This window comes from Penicillium pulvis, assembly GCF_028828015.1.
Source record: "Penicillium pulvis strain IBT 33274 chromosome Unknown contig_7_segment1_segment0, whole genome shotgun sequence".
NCBI classification, from domain to species: domain Eukaryota; kingdom Fungi; phylum Ascomycota; class Eurotiomycetes; order Eurotiales; family Aspergillaceae; genus Penicillium; species Penicillium pulvis.
Window position 1 is genome coordinate 3,058,355 of NW_026643079.1, and position 17,324 is coordinate 3,075,678.

The 17,324-nt window shown below is 50.4% G+C and overlaps 5 protein-coding genes across 5 annotated transcripts; 1 reads left to right on the forward strand and 4 right to left on the reverse strand.

Annotated features, from left to right (window-relative positions):
* Positions 1–644: 644 nt before the first annotated feature.
* Positions 645–1,183, reverse strand: N7503_009110 (uncharacterized protein; the record flags this gene model as incomplete). The annotated part of the gene is made up of 2 exons (XM_057068657.1): positions 645–1,005; positions 1,068–1,183. 2 exons carry the CDS (start codon positions 1,181–1,183, stop codon positions 645–647), a joined length of 477 nt encoding a protein of 158 aa, XP_056919512.1.
* A 1,888-nt stretch (positions 1,184–3,071) lies between these two features.
* Positions 3,072–4,477, forward strand: N7503_009111 (uncharacterized protein; the record flags this gene model as incomplete). The annotated part of the gene is made up of 2 exons (XM_057068658.1): positions 3,072–3,501; positions 3,669–4,477. The coding sequence occupies 2 exons, from the start codon at positions 3,072–3,074 to the stop codon at positions 4,475–4,477; spliced, it is 1,239 nt and encodes a 412-aa protein (XP_056919513.1).
* Positions 4,478–5,147: 670 nt separating this feature from the next.
* On the reverse strand, positions 5,148–7,886 carry N7503_009112 (uncharacterized protein; the record flags this gene model as incomplete). Its single annotated transcript, XM_057068659.1, has 2 exons — positions 7,631–7,886; positions 5,148–7,471 (listed from the first exon to the last, which is right to left on the reverse strand). Exons 1-2 carry the CDS (start codon positions 7,812–7,814, stop codon positions 5,148–5,150), a joined length of 2,508 nt encoding a protein of 835 aa, XP_056919514.1. The 5' UTR covers positions 7,815–7,886.
* Positions 7,887–8,378: 492 nt separating this feature from the next.
* On the reverse strand, positions 8,379–13,501 carry N7503_009113 (mitotic regulator LTE1; the record flags this gene model as incomplete). The annotated part of the gene is made up of 3 exons (XM_057068660.1): positions 8,379–8,664; positions 8,717–13,002; positions 13,101–13,501. The coding sequence occupies 3 exons, from the start codon at positions 13,499–13,501 to the stop codon at positions 8,417–8,419; spliced, it is 4,935 nt and encodes a 1,644-aa protein (XP_056919515.1). The 3' UTR covers positions 8,379–8,416.
* A 1,245-nt stretch (positions 13,502–14,746) lies between these two features.
* On the reverse strand, positions 14,747–17,301 carry N7503_009114 (M13 family metallopeptidase; the record flags this gene model as incomplete). The annotated part of the gene is made up of 5 exons (XM_057068661.1): positions 14,747–14,824; positions 14,875–16,374; positions 16,423–16,892; positions 17,095–17,228; positions 17,282–17,301. 5 exons carry the CDS (start codon positions 17,299–17,301, stop codon positions 14,747–14,749), a joined length of 2,202 nt encoding a protein of 733 aa, XP_056919516.1.
* Positions 17,302–17,324: the final 23 nt, after the last annotated feature.

The window sequence follows — 17,324 nt, forward strand, 5'->3', positions numbered from 1 at the left end:
ACAAACTTTTCGTATGAGTTGTGAATTCTGAGATATCTTGTCTGCGGGGGTCAGCATGGTCTTGGCAATACTAATCATGAGTTTTGAATATATAAATGAGTCACGAAGATGTTTTTTGGATTGCATGGGCGGCCTCTACAGACGAGAAACAAGTTCACAGTACAGTCTTAGTCGGCTAGGGTTTAATCCACTTGGTACGGGATAGATCCGTAGGATCGGCCGATATTGGTGGGACGGCATGTTACACCAGGAGAAGCGCTAAATGCTCGAGTTCGGCATCTTCTAAGACATGTTCATTGGGGGATGCGGCTCTGGCTCCGCCAAGGAAAAGTTGGTCTGCAGTGGGGGCCAAATAGGTACCCACTCCGAAAAACATCTGCTATTACAATCTTCTTCAACCTAAATCCGATACACGAAAGACTGCGTTGTAACTCAATTCTCTTGGTCTTCATCATGGATTCTTTTTCTTTTTTCATAGCTAAAGGATGCTTTTGTAATCCCATGTCTGCACGTCATAGCCTAGACCAATGCATACGAGTAATCAGTCTCCTAATTAAGCAGTTCCACCGCTCAGGTGGATGGTTTTCCAAGGCTTTTGAATAGATAAGCAAGCAGAGCAAATCAAATCTACTCCCCTAATTTCTCTAGTCTGTTGGTCGTGGGAGAGCAAGAGTAGCCACATTATTCCAACCGCCCGTGTGGTTCAAATAAACCTCAATCGACCCATCTTTATTCGGACAAGCGCCAGCAATCTCATGAAACGGCATCAAAACCAACCAAGCTTCTGATGAGACCCCATCCCGGTCCCAAATGGCTACTCTCACATTTGAAGTTTCCGCTGGGGTCGTAGTCACTTTGGATTTCGCGAAGGCAGCGTGGATAGCGTCACGTAAAGCAGTGACGGATTCATTTTGAATGACAATCGTTTGTAACCGCCTTATATTAGATGTTTTATTCAAGCCGACTCCATGTTCTAGGTCGGCTGAAGCTTTTAATGGCTTGAACCTAAATACCACCTTTCGTTAGCATCACCTTGACATTGCATAGTGGGGGTTTGGGGTAAGTACCGCCCGCTCCAAAAAGCAAGGACGTGGAGTAGGATGATTCCAAACTGGAAGCCGATAAAAACGCAGATAGTGGTGATATCTGAGCCGATACTGGCGCACTTATCGTCGAATGCCATGATATGAGTTTCGAAGGTCGTTAATTAGGTAAATAGTATGAATAAGTGAGGCTTGGTGCTGTCTAATACGATTGGACGGAGAAGTTCTGAGACGTGAAGCAGGATCAGAATGATGGACAAGAAGTGATGTCGAGGTATACCTTATAGTTACGTAGTTGAAACTATGTTTACATTTGGGACATCCGAAGCCAAAAGAAGATTTGCTTTGAAGTTACTTAGGTGCATACCCAGTCAAATGCCATGCCATTCCTAAGGATAGCAAATTAAAATAACTTCATATTAGATATAATGAGTTCATGAGTGACAAGCTGTTCAAACATGCCGATGGAATTCAACTTTTGGTGTCGCCTGAGGCTGCTGCATATCACGAGACCAGGATGGCTGACTAAGGAGCCATATCCTCGTGTGCCACAACGTTAACAGCCACAATCTATCTATATTGCCTTGACATTGACATTTCAGGGGTCAAAGCGAGAACTCATCATATCTTATTCCCAATGGTCGGGTAAACGTTGCGACTGACCCACCCTTTCATCAATCTGGAGCTTGCCCCGAGCGATTGGTCTCGCTTCGATAGCAGTGACCGCCTGACGAATCACATCATGAACTTCTATAGATCTCATCAGGATTCCTCAAGCTAGTACCAGATGCCGCGTGGGTGATTTTTCCATTGCTAATCTTATTGGCCTAGCATCTGACATCTAGATCCCTATCTTTTTATCTTGCGATAAAGTGATTATTCCCTTGGTCTGATACCCATGGACCTCTGTCTCGGGTGATGCAAGAGCCGAGACCCTAGTGAGCATTGAGGCGTGTTCTGAAGGCGTAGTGCGTCTCATGGGATTACCGAACTACTGTACGAACCCCTGCACACAATTTCTTAGCTGGGTATTATTGGACCGATCCTACATGAAAGCTAGTCAGGGATACTGTGTGGTCGCATCGCTGATGAAAACCTCTGCAGTTTTCGGACAAGTTCGACTTTGACAACCAATCAACCTCAGTCTTTTCCAAGTTGTCGACCCCAGGCCTTCGGGTCCGGCCCTTAAACCCCGGAACTCCCGGGCTGGGAAGGTCCAAGACGGCACAGTGAGATCGGCACGAGTAAAGTGGAACCAGGCGCTTGCGCGGAATCCGTAATCCATCCACTCTTTGAACGCCGCTGGAGACTGTCATTGGTGCTAGATCTTTGATTTGCCCGCAGACAGGCGGCTCCCGTGAGGCTAAGGCAAATGCCGATTCACCTCATTTGTGCACCGTGCATGGTCCACTCGTGTCGTCGTCAATAAATCTGTCCCGGGCTAATGTAGGTCCCCATCTCATGCGTGGCTCGATCTGATGGGTTTTTTTCTGTTTTCTCTTCTTTCCTCCTGTTTGTCTCTGATTTTCGAATTTGTCTATCTTGTTTATTCTGACCCTTTCTTCATTCCTTCTCCAATCTTTGTATTGACCTGGGGCTTGTTTTTATTTGAGTCTTGGGGTAGCCCGTTTTTGCGATCTCAAGACCCTACATCCAACGGTCTTGGCCCCATTCTGACCCTATTTGAATCCATTTCAGATTCGTGAAAGCGCGAGCTCTTCTTCCGCTATTACCACCCCTTTCTACGAATTAGTCTGTCTCAATTTCTCCAATCGAGCTGTGCCAATTCCAATTACGCACGGCCTGGGGCCCCCGGGGCCTGGCTGAGTCAGCCATTGGATCGGTTCATTGGTGAGTGTCACTTTCCTTGTAGAAGGATTGAGAGGATGTTGTTAAGGTGCTTTCCTTTCTGGAGAGGCCTTCACGGCTGCTCCTTCCTCTTCCTTTTGCTCCTTCTCCCTTCAACTTGACCCTCTCCCATTTCATGCGAAACTTCCTTCACCATGTTTCGCTTCTCCAAATGAAAACATGTTACTTACCCTCAACCAGCACAACCAGCAGACCGATGCGGGAGACCCTTCTGATAGCTCGGCCATACTGAGCTCCAATCCACCCTCGCTGCTTTCATCGTGCTCTGAGTCCTCATCTGAAATTGCTCTTGCCCAGGTTGTTTCCCCCATGGAATCTTCCTCAAGAGATCTTCCTCCACCGTCTGCCCTGCCTCGCATGCCTGCAGCAATGCCCACTCCGTTACCCCCGCCGCCATCGCAGTGGCAAGGAACTGAGCCCATGCAGCAATGGTTGCGGGCAAAAGCTGAGGAGGATCGTCGCAGTCAAGAGGAAGAGAAGACCAGACAGGAGACGTTACGATTGGAGCAGCGCAAGATTGAACAGACGATCTTGGCCGATTCTTTGCGTGCAGGTGTACCTCCTCATTTGATTCCGCTGATGTTCGCCGGTATAAATGGTGGAAATGGTGGAAACACTCACTGGTCTGAGACGATCCACCAGTACATGACACATGCATCTGCATCTAGAGGTTTCTCAACTGCCCCCCACCGTCTCAGCAATCATTTTCTAGCTCAGGACCCACCACTTCTTATGGTCCATCTGTGAATCTGTCAGTGTCAGCAACGGATTCCCAAGGGGACTTTCGTCGTACTCATTCGGGTGCCGGCCTGTATCCCTATCCTCCAGTTGTGAAGATGCCGCCAGCAGGAAATAGTGGTGCTAGACCTCCGGCAAACTCCCAAGTTCCACTTCCTTTGCCTGCTCAGCCACGCCCCGTCGACATGCAGCCTCAAGTCATGCCCAATCTTGCTTCTCCACATATGCCTCCACATCCGCCTCAAGTCATACCCACTTCTGTCCGACAGGATTCACGGACCAGTCGACCTGCACCTCCTATCTCTTTCCATCATTGGGTTCCTCCAGGTCTACCGCAGCCTACGTCTCAGCTTCATCCTCAAGCAACACCTACCCAAAACCAGACAGCGGAACCAACTATGCCCCCTGAGCCTACAGCTCAGGCCCAAGATAGCTCCCCAATTCGCAAAAGGAAATCCCAAAACACCCACTCTCCAGTTGCTCCTCCCTCTGCTCGTATGTCTGAGTCAGCTGGACGGGCTATGCGATCTGGTGCACAGAGCCCAGTCGCTGGTGAACCGGGCCAGCATGAGCGACAAAGTGAAGTTTCTCGCGAACTTGTCACTGAAGTAGACCCTATTGGTCATCGACGCTTGTCCACGCCGCAGATCAGCCCTAGGTCTCAGCGAGGGTCTGTCTGGAATTCCCAACGCAATTCACGCTCTCGAAGCCCCGAGAGAGACTTCCAGCACCCACCGCCATCCCAAAATCAGGCTGAGACGTCGGATATGGAAATCTCATCGGAACAGGACACGGGATCTGGTGGAGCGACTGGAAACAAACCCTAGTTCACCACTTTCATTTCTTATCATTGGTTCGATGTTATCACTTGTCTTTTTAAGATACCCCTGGTTACGGACTGAGCATCTCTGCATCTGGGCCTTTTTTGTGTTCGCCCATGTAACATTATTATGACGTCTCACTGGTCAACAACAAAACCGCCAGGACAACGACTGTGTATTTTTATTCCCTTTCAAGGTTGTTCGTGGGGTCACTGCAAAGTAGAAATATATGCATTAATCAATAATATGCATTAATCAATACACTACTTTTGCCAAATAATTCTTGAGTCTCACCAACACCTTGGAATATTGATCCACCTTCGAGATAAGCCATAGGGGTTTGTCTCTGAATATTGACAACTAAACACGATGGACTGGGGGAACGAAAGACACCAATAGATCCTAACTTTCAACCCTGCAAAAGACATGAAACCTTGGAAATTTTATATTGATAAGAGTATATACACTTGGGGCCTTGCAATCAACCCATCTAGCACCCATCAAGCCGGAGAAGCATACTGTGTCCAAACAAAAGCAAAGAGGCCAAAGGCACATTCCATGCTAGACACTAAACCCCAAGAAGACGCGGTATACAACTACCACCACATCAGTGCAAGACGTATGTTGAACGAGGACAAGAACTTGCCAACCATATGGTTCGTTTTAATCTCATCGATTATGCATCACCACGATCAAATCGACTCAGTACCTCCGGTGGCACAGTAGGAATATACTTCCTCGCTCGTTCACGATTCGTCCCACCCAGCCCGGCACCATAACTAATCAGCATATCTGTACTGGTAGGTAAAGAAAATGGAAGGAAAAGTGTGGGGTCCAGGAAAACGCTGTTAGGGTGGGGTCGGTCATCGCTTCGAGCTGCAGCTACCATACTGGCTGGATATGAAGAGTCCGGGGATGAAGGGCCCAGATCTGATGTAGCAGGTGTATCTGATGCTTTTCCTTCTTTCCCGTCCTTTCCGTCCTTAGTGGGGGTTTCCGGACGGTCATCTTTGGGTGGTGCAGCAGCTTTTTCCTTCTCGGCTTGCATTTCTTGTTGTTCCCGGAAAAGGATTTCGGGATCGCGTTGCATTTCCAGAAGGAATTTCATGGCTTGTTTGGTTAGGCCTTTTTCGCCTACTTCGGGTCTGTATGATTTGACCGCATGGAGGAGTTGAATTGGGAAGAGTTGTTGCAGTTGGAGTAAGGTTGTTACTAGAGATTCGTGGTCGTCTCCGAGGGAGGAGAAGCATTGGAGCCATTGAAGTAGTTGGATGACTGGAGCGAGGTGTCGACGGGCTGCATCGACTGTTGTTTCTCCGGTGCTGGTCATAGATCCGTTTTCGTAGTGTTCTGGTTGTCGGTTGTTGGTACGAGCCCAGTCTTCTAGTGTGGAAACATTCATGCGGATCTGCATTGCTTTTGTCCGGGCAAGGTAGCGCCTTGTGCTCATGATTCTGTTGAAGATCTCGGCACTGAGCCAATAGAGGAGTTGAGAGAGGATCTGGGTGGTGATCACGGAGTGGACATCGTAGAGATCTAGCACAAAAAGTGTTGACGAGAGTAAGGATGTGACATTCCGCGGAGAGATCTGTGCTCGCCGCCGTGGGGATGGTGGACGGAATCGCTTTTCTGCAGGCTCGGGAGTCTCGGACTTCTTCTTGCGGAAAAGTTTCCACTCGTTTTGGAAGGCAACGTCCTCCAGTCCTGGGATAGTTTCATGGTCCAGCATGGCCTCATCCAGGACTTTGTTCATTCGCCGCTCTGCGTCACGAATGATTAGGACGAAGATTTCGTTGATCAATTCTGCTAGGTGGAGCTGGAACTCCACAGTAGACTCAAGCAGGCCGGGATCTTTCTTCAGATAGTGCAACAATAGCGTGGCATTTGACAGCCAGAATGCTTGCATAGTCATGTCCCACTGGTGGCGCTCGACAACATCATTAATCTTCTCCGCTGCCGAGGTGAGGAGCTCTGCTAGCAGTTCTGGGCTAGCATGATAGTGTGCATAACGCGCACTGAGAAATAGGAGATTTGCCGGTACAGGCTTCTGTGACGGAGACCGTTGAGGCGTCATGTTGGTAATGATGATATCCAAAATGCGCTCGAGCTCATGGTCTTGGAACACAAACATCTGGTCATTAAGACATCGGTCCCAGACGAATTCCTGTTGTTCTTCTTCGAGGTCGTATTCATCCGATTGCTCGTACTTCTCATCTAGCCCAAGACTAGACAAATCCACCTCCAAATTAATGGCACTTTCTTCCATCATCATTCGCCTTTTCATCTCATTCTCTGCAATCTCCTCCTCAAACCTCCCATGCGCCATTCCAGCGTCATAGAAATCATCCTCAATCGCACCCGGGCCAAAGCTATACCCATTCTCGTGCAGATACTCCGAAATCTCACTGCCAGGCTGCGCAAAATCAAACGCCGTCCCACCAGAAGAGGACTTAATATCCGGCGAAGCATTATGATCCAGCAAAATCTTAGCAATAGTCTTATGCCGATTCGTCATAGCCCACATCAACGCGCTCCACTGATTCCGATCTTGCTGATCAACGAACGCACCAGCGTCAAGAAGCGCCGAGACAACATCCTGGTGTCCGAAGCAACTCGCGTAAATGAGCGGTACCGTCCCCTCCTCGTCCTTCATATTAACATCCACAAAGTTCTTCGCGGCGCCAGACAACAGCTTTCGCACCCGCTCGACATCGCCATTACTCGCTGCCATATTCAAGCTCTTCTGGAGGATATCCTTCTTCTCCGCTGTCGTCAACTTCTCGTCTTCCGCTATGCTTTCCTCGTCCGCGGCTAGTGAATCAACTTCGCGGTGCGCGGCTTGCGCGGCAAGCATCTCCATAAGACGCGCATCGCTATCTTCGAGATCCCGTCCGTATTGAGCACGTAGATCTGTTTCCGGGTCGTGTGAGTGGTCGTCCAGGGCTAGGCTGAAGGTGAGCGGTTTCGCGGCGACGGGTGTAGTCAGGAATTGGGATTGTCCTGTAAAGCACAACAATATATTAGTATATCTCGGCCTTTTGATCCGGTTCCTTTGCGCATATTTGAGGGCTTTGGTAGAGACAATGCGATGCACATCTCTATCCAGGAACCATCCCGAGCTCGGACCACCTGAAGGTTCTCATGTTGGGTGTTGCTTACCCTGCCACGCATCGTACATCTCCGTCTCCTGCTGATAGACTGGCACCGAGCGGCGATCATCGAGTGATTTGGGGAGGTCATCTGGGAGTTCTTGTGGGATTTCCAGAGTCGTGGGGCTATGGTTGGACTCAGTGTTGTCCAAGTGTTCCTCTGAAGCCCCGCGCCGCGGCTCGGTCGTGTCCATCGTAGCGGGGAAACACGGGGCGGGACATTAATTACGGGAGTAGTTAATTGAGATTCTTGGTCGGTGTGCGAAGGAATCGAAGAAGCAAACGAAAGAGGAACTTGTAAACGGGTGAAGACCTTTGGATTGGGGTCGAAGGAGAGAGATGGGGGTCGGGCTGAAAATGGTGTTCCGCGAGTAGATCCAACTCCGCCGCGGTTTTTTATGATTATGACGCACTGTGAATCCACTTTTTCAAACTATGAAACGAGCTATCAACTGATACAATATTCTATTTGTAGGATTGAGTAGGTTCGTAGGTTTGTATATTAAGTTCGAGGGGTTTCTGTATTGATTTATGAAACAAAGGGTGTTTTGGTGGGTCCACAGATAAAAGAAAATAGTATGTGACTGCCATTCAAGCCGTGATATCTCCAAGCCAATGTGATGCAAATGCTCGCTCCAAACGCAAAAATCAAATGAAACCTAAAACGAAGGTGAGAAGGGGGAAAATGCAAAATATAGATACAGTGATATATAGCAGAAGATACCAAAAGGTTCTGCAAAGGGGTATGAATAAGATATCCAATCATTAGAAAATAAAACAAGCCACGCCGGTGAGATCATTCAAGCTGTTTGCTGCGAAATTGAATCTCATCTTCGGAGAGGCATGCAACCCAGAGGCACCGTTCGATGATACCCTGGACGGGCTCGAAGCGGTACTTGGTGCTGGCGTCGATCAGTCGCAGCAGGCTCTTGACAATACGAGCAGCGGTGCGGTATCGTTCAAAGTTAACCAATAAACCTCCCTCACCTCGAGGGATCTGGGCTGGCTTTTGGGCATTATAAGTAAGGTCATGTACATAGAGACCTAGGGATTGAAATTAGCGAAAGATCACCAGAAGTGCGGATAAAAATCTTACCGATGAAAGGGATACAGCCTTCTTGCAGATTGGCTGTCTCCATCTCCACACGGAGGTCATTGAAGTTGCGAACAGGCTGGATCAAGCATTCCATGTCCTTGAACAGTCGCTTATCTTCCAAAGGAACCAATTGCCATGTCTTCTGTAGTCGGGAACAGTCCGAGGAAGACAGGGCAATGGCAATCTGCAACATAGTCGCATAGTTGCACATGCGTCGCGCATGAGCAGCCGTATGGATAAACTTAATGATTGTGCGGGCTCGCTCTTGAATTTCACGAGTTAAGACAATCTCGGAGACGACCCATTTCACCATAAGGTTGAAGCGGCCAACAACCAAATCGATACCCTTTCGTTCTTCGGTAGTGAGGAACTGAACCCAGCTAGAGATACATTGAGAGCCGCTGCTCCATCGCATCTCAACCAGATCTCGCCAGTCAACCTCGCTCAGCGCAGCCATTTCGACCAATGTGAGTTGCTGTGCAAGCACCTGAGACTCACAGGAAAGGACGAAGGCAACATGGTCTGGGCCATTATCGTTGACGTATTGGCGGTCTTTCTCAGAGTTGGAAAGAACGTCACTTGAAAATTGAGGTACGTCTCTGGGCTGTGAGTTGGCCGTTTCCGTACCCCGACGCCGGGGAGAAGTATCAGGAGTAGGCGGTTGAGCCTGAAACAGTACTTTATCCATGGGCGAGACACACGGAGTAATAGAGCCGGGGTGTTGAATTGTCATCGGAGGAGAAGGTGGGTGTGCTAGGGGGTGAGGCGGGATCTCCACAGTCGACGAAGCCAGGCTGCGAGTATCAGTGGAAAAGCGGCCTTCCATGGCCTCGCGCGAGTCAATCATATCAACCGATATGGCCGACAACCGTTTAGGGGTGGCTTGTCCTGACAGGGGCAGGGGTAGGGTTGAGCCTCGTGGAATGCGGCGAATGCTATCCGTGTCGTGAATAATCTGGATCGACGGGTGCGATGATGCCAGTTCAGATGTATCCCGACTGGAGATCAGACTGAGAGGGGGCATTTGCACCTCAAGAATCTGGCTGCGAGCCTGGCTTCGATTCGCCGGTGGTCGTTTCATAGACTCATCAGTCAACCCTCGCTCAAGAAGAGGAGTCGAGTTGTACGACTCTTCAGATTCTGCCACAGAGTCTGAATACGGCCTGGGTGGCGCCAGTCGCCCTCCAACGGTAGAATAGCCCGATTTATCCGTCTGCCGCCTTCGGGCGATCACATCCCAGGGAACATTGCTCTTCTCAACCCCATATTCAGCGCGAGGCGCGAGGACGCGCTCAAATCCAATCTCTTGATCTGCCGGTGGTGAGCTGGGCCACTTGCCCTCCAGTTTCAACAAGGTCGACTCAACACCTCCATCGTCGTCGTCTGGAATCTGCGCAAAGCGGGCAATGGCTGCTTCAAAGGAGCGTTTCATATTCCGGTTGGATCGAGCTTGGATCAAGGAGTACCGAGGATTGGGCGGGATCAGGGTAGTCGGAGGCCTTGACGGAGCTTCAGAGGTGGTAGACGTTGTCTCTGCTAACGAGTCATCGTAGGAGCGAGTAGACACAACGCTCCCACGACCCGAGCCGGGTTCAACATCATCCACATATTGCATTTCTCGCAAGTTTCCACCAGGTCTTCTACGAAGCGCACGTCCAGATGGCTTATCTGTCTCCTGTGTGAGATTCGAGCCCGTAAAAGACTTTCCTGCGTCGCTACCCATTGACGTCCGCTGTCTTGAGATTCCGCTTTGGAAAGAGGCATATTTCCGGAGTCGGAGGGAAAGCGAGGCTCTCTTGTTGGGAGTAGTCTGGCGCTCATTGGAAAACGATCTGCGAGTTGAAGCAATGCTATACGGATGCGGTTTTTGCGGAACTTCCGGGATTTCACCATTGAAATAGATAGGAACGGTGTGTTCACTTGCGCCTTGTGTCGATGTTGACAAGTATGACTTGGAGTACGCGGCCTTGTCGCTGGGGTTCAAACGTGTCGGATCACCCAGACGGGAAGCCATATCATCTCCTAAAGCCCCAGACATGGAAGCAGGGAACTCAAATCCAGTATCATCAACAATCACGATCGACCCACTACCAGTAGTAAGCCCGCTTTTGATTTTCGAAGCATTATCCTTGGAAGTTTCCAAATTGGCCTCAGGGGTTTCTGAGGCAGTATCTTCCCAGGGGATCTGTAATTCAGGCGCATTGAGCTGCACTTGGCTATCTCGTTTGGCCGGGGGATCCATGGCCTCCCGATATTGCCTTAAAGCCTGTTCACAGAGCACATCAATTCGGGTGGGTCGTTTAGGAACAGCCGCCATCTTTCTTTCGCGGTAGTAGTCAGACCCCAAGGCAATGTGCTGTGGCATTGCAGATGTTTTCCCGCGATACGGCATGGTGAGGCTCTCTGAAGCATTGGCAATGCGAGCAGAAACACTCTGGCCGCCATTTCTAGTGTGCAAAGCCCGCCTGATTGAGCCAATGATGGTCTTTACCCCCGAGTTTGATTGAGCTGGTTTAGGTCCACCATCTGGTTGACTCCGGCGGTCCGGATTGCTAGATGACGACGGTAAAGGCAAAGGAGGGGAGTCCGGGGCCATCATTGTCATGTACGACTCTGCAGGTGGGTACAGTACACCTCGAATGAAGCTGACCGGGTCCATTATCTCCTGCGGTGCAGCCGTGGAGCCCGCCTCCACGCCAGACATGGGATCTCGGACTGAGTCGGAGAAGCTGCCACTTCGCTTATGGCCATGGAATGGGTATCGTGAGAGCATCGGCGATACAGGATGTCCTTCGTTAGCGGTAACCGACTTGGTGAGGCCCAGTGGAACGGGGCGCGGTGCTTTACTCCTGGAATAAGGGCCGGACATCCGTCTTGGAGACTTTGGAGGTAATGAGCAGGAGAGCGCAAGCATGCTTTGATCGCTCTTTGTCGAAAACGGTAAACTGTGTACCGTCCCAGCCGAGTCATTTCGATCATGCTGGGTAGAGACGGGGAAGCTTTTCCGAGAACTGGTGTCTGTCTGAGCGGCTATGCCAGGAAGCGGAACAGTCTGTTGAACTGGCTCGTCACTCGGTAGCTCCATTTGGGCGCTTCCAGGCAAGATTGGGCTGTCGGGGTCATTATAGGCGCGAGAGAAATCTGACGCGGTCCAATAAACCGAACATTTGCCATTCCAGCATCGTTTTAAGTCAATAAGAATCTTCAGGTCACTCATACCACCATTTCGTCGAGATTTGACCTCTTGGTAGAGGCTGTTAATGGTTTCACAAAAGTGGGTCCGCAGATCATAGTTCGTAACAAAGTCATCAACGAAATAATTCAGGATCCAGTGTCGCAGAGCTGCAAAAGTGCGAATCCGAATAATTCGACCATCCTCCTGAAGGCGGTTAATTGCCCACTGTAGTCGTGCAAGCAACAGAGCAAGCAGGTGGTTGGGCGACAAATAACAGCGAAAGGTGAGGAAGAAGTCTGACACCAGCTCATAATCCATGAACGACTCAGAAGAAATCTGAGCCACAATGCGGGCGGGCGTGGCTGCGCTGATATCTTTGGTGCCGGGAATGTACCGCACGACAGTTTCACCATCCATGTCCAATACCAAGGTTTCATATATCGAAGGTTCAACCGGCCCCTTCAACTCGTATACCATCGAATTTCTCGGCAATGGCGAAGCCCGACTGAGGTCTATAGCGGCCGCCCCGGAGAACATAGAAACGGCGAAGGACGCCCGGTTGCGCGCGTATGAATCTCGATACGGACTCGGATGACGCCCAGGCATGGGATCAATCATGCCCCCTAGCAAGGTCGAGTTTCGAAAATTATCGGACATTGACGTCCGCGTGTGTACGGAACTATGCAGGGCCGCACTACCTTCGTTATTGAATAGCGAGCCCAGCCGGTAATGAGGAATAGGAACCTCCAACGCCGTGTCAGGCGACTTTTCATTCGCGGTTTTAGGCCGGTCCTCAGATCGATCGATGACGATGCGCAGTTCTCCACGTTTGCCCGCGCCGGACACTGAATGAGTATCGGATATTGTCGAAAACGAGTTCGCACGGCGGGGTCGATTCGCAGATTCAGGTCGCGCGACTTCAGACATTGCGGATTCGTAATCTTCTCGCGGTTCGCGCGGACGTAATTCGGAGAGCTGGGAGCTCGACCATCGTGACGGATCATCTCGGGGCTGAGCATATCGTTGCGGCTGAAGGCGATCGATCGTCACTTGATCGATAGATGAGAAGGGCACTATAGGGGGATCTTTCTGGGGTGGGTTCGCAATCGGCCTAGTAAATATAGGTAAATTGTCAGCTCACTGCAGGTGATGTGCGACACGGGATGTGCAGAGAGATTAGATATCCAGAACAATGTAGCGCGATCGTACCTGAGAAAGATCTTGCCGTTTTGTCCAACACTTCCAACGGTAAAATGGCCTGCTTTGCGTCCTGCCGGACGCGCCTCCAATGGGCCCCGGTGCGTCTGGGATCGTTGCAATGGTGACTTTCGCAATAGCTCATTACTATCCTTGGCCCGCAGCCCTGATACACCCACTCCTAGCGCGGTCCCAGTCGTTGCGGTCCTGTCCCGGGTGGCCTTGCGTTCCAGGTTCTTTTTTATCAAACTCCCTTGTGATACCGTGTTGGCGCGGCGGAGAGGGGTGATAGTTCTCGGGGTGGCTGCGCTGCGCGTTCGATCTAATGTCGGCAGTTCATTGATTCGCACTGATGGTCCGGATTGATCCTTGGAATGTGCGGGCCGGTCAACGGTGGAAGGGAAAGGTTCCATGGCGGGCGTGAGAGCTTCGATGACAGCTCCACGAACCGCGCGCGACGCGGTCGTATATTTGCTCACAGGCAGTGGCAGGCGTCTCTCGAATGCATGAGGTAGATCAGAGAGTTAATCAGATGTCTAGGTGAGAGTGTATAGGAGGAAATAAGAATCAAGGGTTTGTTTTTTTCGCGAGTGGAGCAGGAAGTTTGGGGAATCGATCCCGACACGGCGGATCCAGGCACGTTGCCACCAAATACGATAACACGACTACTTTAGCGTGTATTTACTCTATGCTAAGATCTATCTATCTCTTGTATTGATTCATCTGATTCCTATCTTGTTGATCTGATTTATCCTTGTTTCCATCTCACACGTCAACATTCGTCTTCCCCTCAATGACCACATGAACAACAGTTGATACGTCGAACCCACCCATGTCGCCTCGCCCCGGTGAAGCGAACTACTTTTGGGGCGAAGGACCGTTCAGCCCGCTGAGTGGCTGCTTGTCCCGCCGTTATGCCAGGCTCCACTGGCTCGGCACATAGTGACGCGCCCTTGGGACAAAAAGCTGGAGCTCTCAGCTATGACATGTCCCGTTTCCCAGTAAAGTGGATGTCTCATGCAAGCAGTCCCACTGCCCACTTTACTTCAGCTGATGCAATTTCCACCTGTGGTCTGATTTTTGTTTTTGCCAAGACATGTACTTTTGATGAATTCTGTGTTACTAACCCAGCGTCACATTTTTGAGTCCATCCACATGATCTTCTGCGGGTTCCCATCGTCACATAATTTAATCCCCCGGCCGTTGCTCCGTATTAAACTTGGATCTGGTCGATCTAAATCATACCGCCCCGATCTGCAGAGGGGATCGGCCTTTGCTTTTTTTTTTCTTTTCCTTTGGCTTATTCTCGCGGAAGGAAAAATCACTAGTTTAACGGGGATCGGCGTTGAGGGGTCGATACAACCCGGATGCAAAAAGCATGGACAAGCTCAAGGGGAGATCGCCTCGTATTTCATGCAAGAGATGATGTGAGCGCAGAAAGTAGAATTATCTAGAGCTTATGTCTTACAAGGTTTGACTATGATTGGTGTGTTACACTTTCGGACACCGAAATTTTCATAAATCCCTTGGAATGTGTCTTATGCATACGAGAAACCACAGGAAAATGCAATGTGAAATGAGACCCGAAAATCAAGAAAATCATCCTCAAGTGAGGAGTACATGGAATACCACCAGGCAACGAACTACCAGGCAACGAACTACCAGAGCTGGCAAACCGGCTTCTTCTCCGGGCACTGGAATGCCTCCTTGAACTCGCGGGAGTTTGCCATCGTTTCCTAAAGTTGTTAATGGACAGGGATCATGCATGGGACCGGGTCAAACTTACAATAATCCGCGCGGACTTGGGCGCGTGTGGGTCAGTATAGATGGCCTTCTCCGCGGCCTCGGGAGTAGTTTTACCACACCACCAGTTGGCGTAGGAAACGAAGAATAACTGCTCCTTGCTGAAAGCCTCCAGCCCCGGAAGATGGAGGTCGGGCTTTGCGTCGTCGTGCTTCTTCCAGGCGTGGAACGAAGCGGTCAATCCCCCGGCATCCGCAATGTTCTCACCGAGGGTGAGGCGTCCATTCACATGCAACAACCTGCCGCCATGTCCCTCGACGGTGAAGTTGGAGTATTGATCTACAAAACATTGAGCCCTTTCTTCAAAGGCCTGGACGGTCTCATCATCCCACCAGTTCGTGTAGTTGCCCGTCTCATCGTAATGCCGACCAGTCGAGTCAAACGCGTGAGAGAGCTCGTGGCCACTGACAGCTCCAAAAGCTCCATAGGATAGGTACAAGGGTGCTGCTGGCCCGTAAAACGTCGGGGGTTGCATGATACCGGCCGGGAAGACGATCTCGTTCCCCGGGGGGTTATAGTAGGCATTGACCGTGGGCGCGGTCATATCCCACTCATCTCGGTTGGTTGGTTTGCCCAACTTGGACCACTCGTTTGCAATATCAAACTTCGCGATGGCAACCTCGTTCTCAAAGAAGGTCTTGCTAGACACATTGAGTGCAGCATAGTACTTCTCCACATCCTGTGGGTCCAGTACGTTGGGACTCTTAGTTGGGAAACCAATCTTCTGAACAATATTCTCCACCTTCTGAATACCCAACTTCCGTACATCCGGAGACATCCATGCGGTTTGGTCCAGAGTGAAGGCAAACCGTTCCTTGATGTCCGACACCACTTGATCACCAAGCTTCTTGGACTCTTCCGAGAATGAATCCAACACGTAGAATCGACTCAGAATCCAGCCCAGACCTTCATCGAGGCTGCGAATACACGTTCTCCATCGCTCTTCTTTGGCATTTGCGTCCTTTCCAGCGAGTTCATTATTGAATCGGGTGAGGGCGGAAATCTTGTCATCCTCAATACTAGTGGCACGGGCCTGGATGATCTTCCATTGGAAGAAGAAAGACACAGTCTGTCGGGAGGTGTGCTTCAAGATCTCGGAGAGAGCCTTCATGTATGAAGGCGACCCAACAATCAAGCGATCGGTTTTGTAGTCATGCGGTGCAAGCCCTGAGATAATATCGGTCAAGGATATTTGGGGCACCAATGACTCGGTCTCCTTGATACTGAGTGGGTTGTAATACTTTGTGACATCCTCTGAAGTTTGCGTATCCGGAGTCACATCGGCCAGCTCTTTCTCAAAGGTTACGACGTTCTCCGCGACTTTTTCAAAGTCAGAGACCTCGAACGCTTGGAAGATCTGCTTCACGACATTTGTATACTTGGCGACCATGTCCGTATTATTGTAATACTCGCGTGCGGGAAGTCCAATTTCCCCAGGCGGGTTCACAAAAATAACAACGTTATCAGGATCCCTATCGTCGGGCTGTAGTTGTTAGTATACTAAAGGACCAATTAAGAGTCTGGGCCTTACCGAAACACCTGGAGACACAAGAGCCTCAACACTAGTTTGAATGAGGAACAGTACAGCGTCAGTGATATGATCTTCGGTGCCCATGGTGGTTTCGTCGTTTTCAGGATAGATGCTTTGCAGCTTCGCTAGAACTTCAACCAAGGGCTGAATGCCGCGTTCCCGGATAACAGATTCATCCAGACAAGCGCTGTACGCATCCTTCAGCTTCTTGAAATTTCCGGCGTCATCCTGCGGAGCCTCTGAGCGCTCCAGAATATGACGAAGGCGGCTCTGGGCAACCTCCTCCATCATGGTTCCAGCAAAGACCGAACCCTGGTCAGCGCGCATATCATGGCGCTCTCTCCAACCACCGCAGACATACTGGTCAAAGTCGGTACAGGGGTCAATCTTCTCATAGTTTGTATCCAGATTGTAGAGGATCTCCGACGCCGCGTGAACACATTCAGGCGTCTTACAGATAGGCGGCGGAGCTTGAGGGTGCGGGTGATGATGTCCATGCGGATGAGGACGATGGGGCCGATCTGGAATTCCAAAAACATCAGTAATGAGTGTATAAGTACGTATACACGTGAACCTTACGATGGAACATTCGTGCTAGACCCCAAACCAGAAGAGAAGTCCAGATGAAGGCCAGGAGGCCGCGCCAGAAAGGGTGGCGTCCCCGGCAATTACCGCGACCTCTCTTGAAGACACGGTACACAATTGAATGGTTTCCAGTTTCCAGGCGCTCCTCGGTGCCCAGGAGGACCTGCTGGTCTTCTGGCTCGACGTCTTCCATGTACTTGCGATCCGGCTTCCAGCCATCACTTTAGAGCGTTAGGCGGCTTGTCCCCTGTTCCAATTATCGGGTAACACTTACTCGTCGTTTGATGTAGCCATTCTAGAGCTTGTAGAGAGTCGAT